General features: G+C 35.8%; 2 protein-coding genes across 3 annotated transcripts; both read left to right on the forward strand.

Moving 5' to 3' along the window:
- The first annotated feature begins 527 nt into the window (after nt 1–527).
- Nucleotides 528–2,984, forward strand: LOC130968467 (ammonium transporter 3 member 1-like). The gene is made up of 3 exons (XM_057893753.1): nt 528–1,299; nt 2,036–2,321; nt 2,409–2,984. The coding sequence occupies exons 1-3, from the start codon at nt 640–642 to the stop codon at nt 2,924–2,926; spliced, it is 1,464 nt and encodes a 487-aa protein (XP_057749736.1). The 5' UTR covers nt 528–639; the 3' UTR covers nt 2,927–2,984.
- Nucleotides 2,985–5,437: 2,453 nt separating this feature from the next.
- LOC130970423 (probable LRR receptor-like serine/threonine-protein kinase At5g63710) lies at nt 5,438–8,859 on the forward strand. Of its 2 annotated transcripts, none has more exons than XM_057896506.1 (11): nt 5,438–5,634; nt 5,987–6,140; nt 6,275–6,407; nt 6,495–6,566; nt 6,650–6,793; nt 6,886–6,951; nt 7,030–7,100; nt 7,172–7,315; nt 7,395–7,736; nt 7,819–8,213; nt 8,296–8,859. In XM_057896506.1, the coding sequence occupies exons 2-11, from the start codon at nt 6,032–6,034 to the stop codon at nt 8,608–8,610; spliced, it is 1,791 nt and encodes a 596-aa protein (XP_057752489.1). In that variant the 5' UTR covers nt 5,438–5,634; nt 5,987–6,031; the 3' UTR covers nt 8,611–8,859. The 2 variants fall into 2 exon arrangements, with proteins under 2 accessions (XP_057752489.1, XP_057752490.1); XM_057896507.1 differs by lacking the exon at nt 5,438–5,634 and adding an exon at nt 5,673–5,804.
- Nucleotides 8,860–9,073: the final 214 nt, after the last annotated feature.

Raw genomic sequence — 9,073 nt, forward strand, 5'->3', positions numbered from 1 at the left:
AACCTGTATAATTAATTTGAAATTCATAATATTAACAAAAATATTATTTATACACCAAAATCAGTTACTAATATTTTGCAAAATTTATCTAAATTTAAAAAAAAAGTTAAAAATTTAAATATATTTTTAAATTTTTTGAAACTTAAATGTCTCCATATTAAAAAATTAAGGATCGATTTATTATTTTTTTTAATATTAATTAAACCTGTATAATTAATTTGAAATTCATAATATTAACAAAAATATTATTTATACACCAAAATCAGTTACTAATATATTTGTATATAAATATATATAATTATTATTTATACACCAAAATCAGTTACTAATATATTTGTATATAAATATATATATAATTTAATTTATTTTCAATGTATATTTATATTTCAACATATATTTTATATTAGTGACTAGTTTTGGTGTAGATATAACATTACTCTAATATTAATTATGTCACCAAATAAAATATAATAGATATTTCGTGGTCAACTAACGGTGAGGCGAGGCTCTTCGTCAACTTGACTCCATTTTATTTTCCCACTCATAATCACAATGGTTGCTATTATTAGGTATTATTATTCCTAAGCTACCGACTATAAAAGACGAGGCAGTAGTGGTTGAGATTGATAATCAGGGATAATGGCCGGTGCAGGTGCTCCTTTGCCGGTAGCATACCAAGCATGGACGAGTCTAGCAGTACCGGACTGGCTAAACAAAGGGGACAACGCATGGCAGATGGTGTCAGCCACCCTGGTGGGGATACAGAGCATGCCCGGATTAGTCATCTTGTACGGAAGCATAGTCAAGAAGAAATGGGCCGTCAACTCCGCTTTCATGGCCCTCTACGCATTCGCCGCTGTTGTCATATGCTGGGTCACTTGGGCCTACAAGATGTCCTTTGGGGACAAGCTCCTGCCCTTCTGGGGCAAAGCTGGGCCTGCCTTGGGCCAGAAGTTCCTCATCAAGCAGGCCGCGCTCCCCGCAACGCCTCATTACTACAACACGGGGGCTCTGGAGACGGCGGAAATTGAGCCATATTATCCCATGGCCACCATGGTGTGGTTTCAGTGCGTTTTCGCAGCCATCGCTGTGGTCATACTGGCCGGCTCGGTGCTGGCTAGGATGAACTTCAAGGCGTGGATGATGTTCGTGCCGTTATGGTTGACTTTCTCGTACACCATAGGCGCGTTCAGCTTGTGGGGTGGTGGCTTCTTGTTCCAGTGGGGTGTTATGGACTACTCTGGTGGTTACGTCATCCATCTTTCCTCCGGCGTTGCAGGCTTCACTGCCGCTTATTGGGTATATTTAATTTACTATACTCTTCTCCTTTCCTTACCTTATACTGTTACACGCACCCATTTAATTCCTTTTCCTTTCCTTACCTTATACTGTTACACGCACCCATTTAATTCCTTTTGTCAAACTTTTGACCACTACACTTCCGTAAATTTAGAAAAATGAGTTATGTTGACTTTTCTGGCATGTAGTTTGCAGAGAAGTTTCTTTTGTGTCTTTTTTGAAAACTCAAAACCAAAAAGTTGTTGCCGCCGTTTATAATTATATCATGAACAGAAACGAATCGTTTGATGGTGTTTGTTTCTCCTCAATATCTCACTTTCTACTAGTACTAATAATATATGAGAGAGAAGAGATATGTATATACGATTACGTGCGTAGTCTGTCTAGCCGATTAATAAATGAGAAATTCTTGGGAAAGAATTTTTACTATTTTTTATGTGCATGATCTGTTTATTGCATATCAAAAATATCTTTTCTATGCGTAAAATATGGAAATATTTTGTAATTTGTTACTAATTTTGTTTTTACACAATTTTTTAAACGAATATAAAAGGATTATATCATTTGAATTATAATTTATTTGTAATTATTAATTAGTTATTATTAATATTTTTAATAATATAAAATTATATATAATAATGTAGAATTATTATTATTTTTTATTAAATATCGATTAAATTTTAATAAAAGTATTCACATTTTTTATGAATAAAATTGGATGCATGGACACGTGTAGGTTGGGCCAAGGTCGAAGAAGGACAGGGAGAGGTTCCCACCAAACAACGTGCTGCTAACGCTGACAGGGGCGGGGCTGCTGTGGCTGGGGTGGGCAGGGTTCAACGGAGGGGACCCGTACTCGGCCAACATAGACTCATCGATGGCGGTGCTGAACACGAACGTGTGCGCCGCCACCAGCCTCTTAGTGTGGACGTGGCTTGATGTCATATTCTTCAACAAGCCCTCCGTTATTGGAGCCGTTCAGGGCATGATTACTGGCCTCGTTTGCATCACTCCCGCCGCAGGTACGCTATCCACCCCTCAACTCTTTCGATTCTTCCTCTTAGATCTGATATGGTTTCATTTGTTGTTGAATAATAATATATATATAGGTCTGGTTCAAGGATGGGCAGCCATAGTTATGGGAGTTCTATCAGGAAGTGTGCCATGGTACACCATGATGGTATTGGGCAAGAAGCTCACAATCTTCCAAATAGTCGACGACACTCTCGCCGTCTTCCACACCCACGCCGTCGCCGGACTCCTGGGCGGCATCCTCACGGGGTTTCTCGCGGAGCCACGGCTGAGTTCCCTGTTTCTTGCGGTGACCAACTCTAGAGGAGCGGTGTACGGAGGGTCGGCTGGGGGAGTTCAAATCCTGAAGCAATTGGTTGGAGGATTGTTCGTCATTGGATGGAATTTGGTAGCCACCTCCATAATTTGTGTGGTGGTGAAGTTGGTGGTTCCTTTGAGAATGACGGATGAAGAGTTGCTGATTGGTGATGATGCAGTTCACGGAGAAGAAGCTTATGCCTTATGGGGTGACGGAGAGAAACTTAGCCTCTACAAAGATGACACCACCCAGCATGGAATGGCAATGGCTTCCAGTGGTGCCACTCAAGTTGTCTAAGGGACTCAATGATGCATGTGCGGACATGCATATTCCTTATTACAAAAATCCAACACAGGATTCCCTACCTTTTTTTTTGTAACTATTTATTCTTGTTTTCTAAGGTATATATCCTCAGCTATAAATTAAATGTATGTCATGTCTTTTTATTTTTGAAATCAAGATTCTTCTATAGAAAAAGATTGCTAAACTGAAAAGGTGGGAATTTTATTACTCTTTAATCAAATAGTAAAATTCATACCTAATTAAATTTTTACTTTTTTATTTTATTAATTTTTCCAATTTAGAAGAATTTTTTCAGTAAATGGGCCTCACAATGCAAATTCAGGTAACAATGTGCAATAATAAGCCCATATCCTAACAATGATGTTAGGTAGTGGACCCTAATTTTTTCTCATAATCTCGCCTAACTCCACCTCTATTTGCTTTTGCCAGAATGTTATTAAGGTCCATACAAAATATTAAATATTGTACCCGTAAAGAAAGGGGGAAAAAAAATTGAAGAATAGTTTTATTTTTAATATTGGGAGTGGTAGTGGTATTTTTTTTTAAATGTGGATTATTGGGATATTATACTCAAATGTGGAATCGTTTAACTAGAGAAGCAGAAATTGGACCGTCCGATTTATTAGAAATACAAAAATCAGACTGTACGATTTCTAAAGGTACACAAATCGGACCGTCCGATTTGTAGAGGTACAGAAATCGAACCGTCCGATTTGTGGTTAAAAAAAATTATAAAATTTGAGGTACAGAAATCGGACCTCCGATTTGTGTACTTTTCACAATTTAAAAAAATACAAAAAATTACAATGTTAAAATATATCACCACTCCTACTTTCATAACGAAAAAAATTAGCCAAATTGAAGGAAGCCCTCAAGAAGAATAAAGGTAATGGGGGATTTTATTGTGCAATTCCACATGGACATTTTAATAGCATATAGTATCAGCAAAACCTATGTATGCAGAAAATTTAATTTCTAAGTTAGAAGATGAGGTGATATATATTCCATTATTTTTTTCATCCATTTTGTTCCTGTAAGCATTGCCCTATTAACAATCCCCCAAAGAAGAAAAGTGAGCTACAACAAGCTTTTTGTCTACTTAAGATTTTCTGTTCCAAACAAAGTACACACAATGAATAATAAAAGGATTAGCATTACTATTATATTATCAAATCTATCCCTAGTCTTAGCTGCTTCCTTTCTCTTGCTTGTGTCTTCAAAACTTCCAACAGCAGCACACAAACAACGCCAATCCCATCTTTATCCTTGGTTCATTCATTTTTCTCCCGTTGTACTACCACATGGAACACCAGGTTCTCTAGCAACCAACCATTGATTGCCACATCAACCACACTCCAAAGCTACCCACCTATATATATGATTGTGCTTTTTCAGGGTGTGATGGCAAAATGATTTTCTTATCCACAATTCCTTATCCTTAGAACTTTTTAGTGAGTCTTCCCCTTCACCCACCACGGTCTTAGAATTTTCCCTTAATTATTGTTACAAATGCAGTAATGCTGGCTTTTAAAATCTAAAGTGCATCTTTTACTTTCTTTTTATATGCCTTTGAAAAAGAGAGAGAGAGAAAAAATAATTATATTGAGGAGGCGCTGTCAAGGGCCAAGTCATGGAACATGAGAATATGTAATCAAATCATTTTTAGTGGAAGCTTCATTTGCGTAGTGTTGTGTGTGCCACAGCTCAGCACTAGGATGAGAATGAAATATATGCCTTTTCACTCACATGGTGCAATCCCATCATCAAATTGTGTTCAAAAGATATAAAAGGGGTATTGTAGTGATGATCAAGATTATTATGAACAAAGTAAAAATCCTAGTTCAGTGGGATTCTCATTCCCTTCCCACCACTCACACAACCATCTACCTCTCAATTCATATATTTATTCTTTGTCATTGGCCAACCGCTATATTCTTTTCATTCTTTGTAGAGAAAACACCACGTCTCACTTATGGAAAAAAAAATAATTTTCAAGAATTTAATTAAAAATGATATTCTCAAATCCTAAAAGGAAGTAATTCTTTTAGATACAAATAAGCAATTATTATTTCTTGCTCAAAATAACTTTATAATACATTGTTTTTTTTTTACATTTTTAATATATTGATTATTAATGAATTAAAGTGTAAATATAGAAAAAAATTTGATGTAATATAATTTATCTTTTAAGTTATGTGTATATAAAAAATTACTAAATTAATTATTTATATAAAATATTTATTTAAATACAAAATATATATAAAAATATATAAAATAACACATATAATATATATTTAAAAATTATATTACGTGTACACCAAAATTAATTATCAGTATAAAATATATATTAGAATATAAATATACATTAAAAATAATTAAATCACACATATATTTATATATAAATATATTAATAATTTATTTTAATATATAAATAATATTTTTTATATATAATAATTAATTTTTTAATATTTTTTATAATTTATAATTTGGGGCATGTTTGTTTGTGAAAAAACAAGTCCTCGTTGCTTCCCTTTTAGGTCCTGTTGCACTTGGATATTGGAATGTGGGTCCCTCAGTTGCACTGAAACATCAGTTGATTTTGACATTGCCCTATTATGGCAACAATAAACTTCTCTTCTCCCTTCTCTCTATCAGTGTTTCATGCTCTACTTCTTCGTCCTATATGCTATGCTCAACTCCTAGTATGTTTTTCTTTTCTTTTCTTTTCTTTTCTTTTTCCCCATCTTCTTCTGCTTATATCCTATATTTCATGGCTTCTCAGGCTTGTTCTTTTCTAGATACACAAACATGTACATCGATCCTTGTATCTTATCTTGAAACACATGCATATCACTAACATGCATAACATGAGGTGACCCATAACATGAATACTCATGATGAACACCACTTTATTTTGTTTCCCTTTTGGATGCAGTTGTTATGTCCTCTAATTTATGCTCCTTTTTTTAAAATAAATTGAAATCCAACTATATATTATTATTATTTTATTTTGTTGTCATTTCTGTTGGTGAAATTATTTTTCATTTGTGAAAGGCACTCTGAAGAGTTGAAATTTGCTTGGAGACCAAAAAAGCTTATATGTTTCACACAAAATTTATCCGGGATCCTCTGACAATGTTGACAAGTTGGCTCATATTCCTTAGTGTCTTGAAACTCACCTATGCAGTGAAGGAACCTGATATAGAAGGTTTGCTAAAAGATTTACCATCATCATTTTCTAACATACCATATTGCATGAATTTAATGTTGACTCCATATACCATAGCATTATTTACAACTTGAGAAATTTAAGCAACCAGTACATGCGTGAAACATACGTAGGTGAAGCGCTGCTTGATCTTTTGAAGAATCTGAATGATTCCAATAATGGAATACAAGACTGGAACAGTTATATGGTGAGCCCGTGTTTCAGTTGGTCTCATGTCACTTGTAGAAACGGACATGTTGTATCTCTGTAAGTCCATTCATTTTATTATTCACCTTGGTTTTCAATTTCTTAAGGTTTGGGGTAAGAGAAAATTCACTTATAATAAATGTGCAGGGCCCTGGATTCAATTGGATTCTCTGGAACACTTTCTCCCTCAATTCTCAAATTGAAATATCTGGTTACCTTGTAAGTTGTATTCATCCACTTAATCAGATAACCTTTATCTTAAGTAAATTTCTCTAGAATTATTAACCCTTTTGATGTTGCAGGGAATTGCAGAACAACAAACTTTCAGGCCCCTTGCCTGATTATATTGCCAACTTGACAACCCTGCAATATCTGAATCTTGCTGGCAATAACTTCATAGGCTCTGTACCAGCTTCATGGGCTCAACTTTCCACTCTCGAACATTTGTAAGACTACACTTCAATTCACCTTTTTAGCCACTCCTTCTATCATTATATGCATGCATGAAACAACTTATGTATGTGGCCATCTTGGACAGGGATCTTTCATCAAATCGTCTCACTGGAACTATCCCATTGCAACTCTTTTCAATTCCAGTGTTCAAGTATGTTTCTGTGCATGTTCTCAAGTATTTTCATAACTACTTCATTTATTGAATATTTTGTTCCATTGTTGCTTTCAGTTTTTCAAATACACAGCTTTATTGTGGTTCTAAGTTGGAGCAGCCATGTGATTCTAAATCCGACCGTCCAGGTTGGTTTCTATGAACGGAAACTCATTTAACATGTTTTAACTAGCTACCTAACGTTTAACTGTTCCTGCAGCTTCAAAGAAGAAACCAAAACTTGCACAGGCAGTACAGTTTGCAAGTTGTGGTGCATTTGCACTTGTGTGTCTTGGGGCGATCTGCACATACAGATACCATCAAATGCACAAACAAAAAAGTGATGTCTTTGTTGATGTGTCAGGTAATTAGTGTTTTTCCTCTGTTGTTGTAAGCATAATTAACCAAATGATGCACAAAGAAAGCCTTGATAAATTTGACAGGTGAGGATGAAAGCAAGATATCTTTTGGACAACTGAAAAGATTTTCATGGCGAGAACTCCAAGTTGCTACAAAAAGCTTCAGTGAAAGCAATGTAATAGGGCAGGGAGGATTTGGAAAAGTGTACAAAGGTATACTGTCGGATAATACCAAAATCGCCGTGAAACGCCTCACTGATTATCATAATCCCGGCGGAGAAGCCGCATTCGAGAGAGAAGTTCATCTTATCAGTGTTGCAGTTCATAGAAACCTCCTCAGACTAATTGGATTCTGTACAACCTCAACTGAGAGAATCCTAGTATACCCTTTCATGGAGAATCTAAGTGTAGCATATAGACTAAGAGGTAAAAATGATGAGTCTTGCAGTAATTTGTTTACATTTTGATGGAGCAGCATAATAATTTGTGAATGGTATGGCTTGCTTAGATTTGAAAGCAGATGAGAAAGGTTTGGATTGGGGTGCAAGAAAGCGAGTGGCTTTTGGTACAGCACATGGTTTGGAGTATCTGCACGAACAATGCAACCCCAAGATAATACATCGCGATCTGAAGGCAGCAAACATCCTACTAGATGATGAGTTTGAAGCAGTACTTGGGGATTTCGGGCTAGCCAAGCTTGTTGACACAAGAATGACCCATGTTACCACTCAAGTCCGCGGCACAATGGGTCATATAGCCCCTGAATACTTGTCCACTGGAAAATCATCCGAAAAGACTGATGTCTTTGGATATGGCATCACACTTCTTGAACTGGTCACCGGCCAGCGCGCAGTAGACCTCTCTAGGCTTGAAGAAGAGGAGGATGTTCTTCTAATTGATCATGTAACTTTACTATTATTATTTGTTAAGCACTTGATGATATCTGGATGCAGTTTATTTGAGAATTCGTCTTGTGTATGGACAGGTTAAGAAGCTTCTGAAGGAGAACAGGTTGGAGGACATAGTGGATAGAAACTTGGAGAGTTATGATCCGAAAGAAGTGGAGAGAATTCTTCAGGTTGCATTGTTGTGCACACAATGCTACCCTGAGGATCGACCAATCATGTCTGAGGTTGTGAAAATGCTGCAGGGAGTGGGGTTAGCTGATAGATGGGCAGATTGGAAGCAAGTTGAAGATGCAAGGACTCATCAACAATTCTCACAAACCACTCATCAATTTCCTTGGAGTGATGAATCCACCCATGAACAAGAGGCCATTCAGCTTTCCAGGGCAAGATAATCAATTTTGGACCCTTCTTTCTATCATATATAGATTACATCATCTACAACTATGTACCATAAATAACGTTTTCATTAGCTTTTGTAACATTCCGATAACTCTTGTGCTTCCTAATAGTTGCTCTAGTCTTTTCTTTCTTTTATTTATTTTAAAGGCAAACTGCAAAGTAATCAAAGCCCCTGTCCCGTGTTATTAAATATTTTCGGGTCAAAAGATGTTTATACAATCTATACAATCTTCTTGATGTTACTTAGGATTATAACTATTATATCATTATGTGTGTCAACATGATGTGATTGATTGTCAAAGAAAAATCACATTCTACTTTAAAATATTCAATCAGTCTCATTTTTTTTTTCTTTTTGTTGCACCACATAATTTTAGTGCACTCATTGACCGCAAAATAGAGATTCTCATAGCTTGGTCTGGAATATGGATCGTAGTCATTCATTCTTTCACAGTA

Source organism: Arachis stenosperma, chromosome 3, assembly GCF_014773155.1.
Source record: "Arachis stenosperma cultivar V10309 chromosome 3, arast.V10309.gnm1.PFL2, whole genome shotgun sequence".
Taxonomy (NCBI): Eukaryota; Viridiplantae; Streptophyta; class Magnoliopsida; order Fabales; family Fabaceae; genus Arachis; species Arachis stenosperma.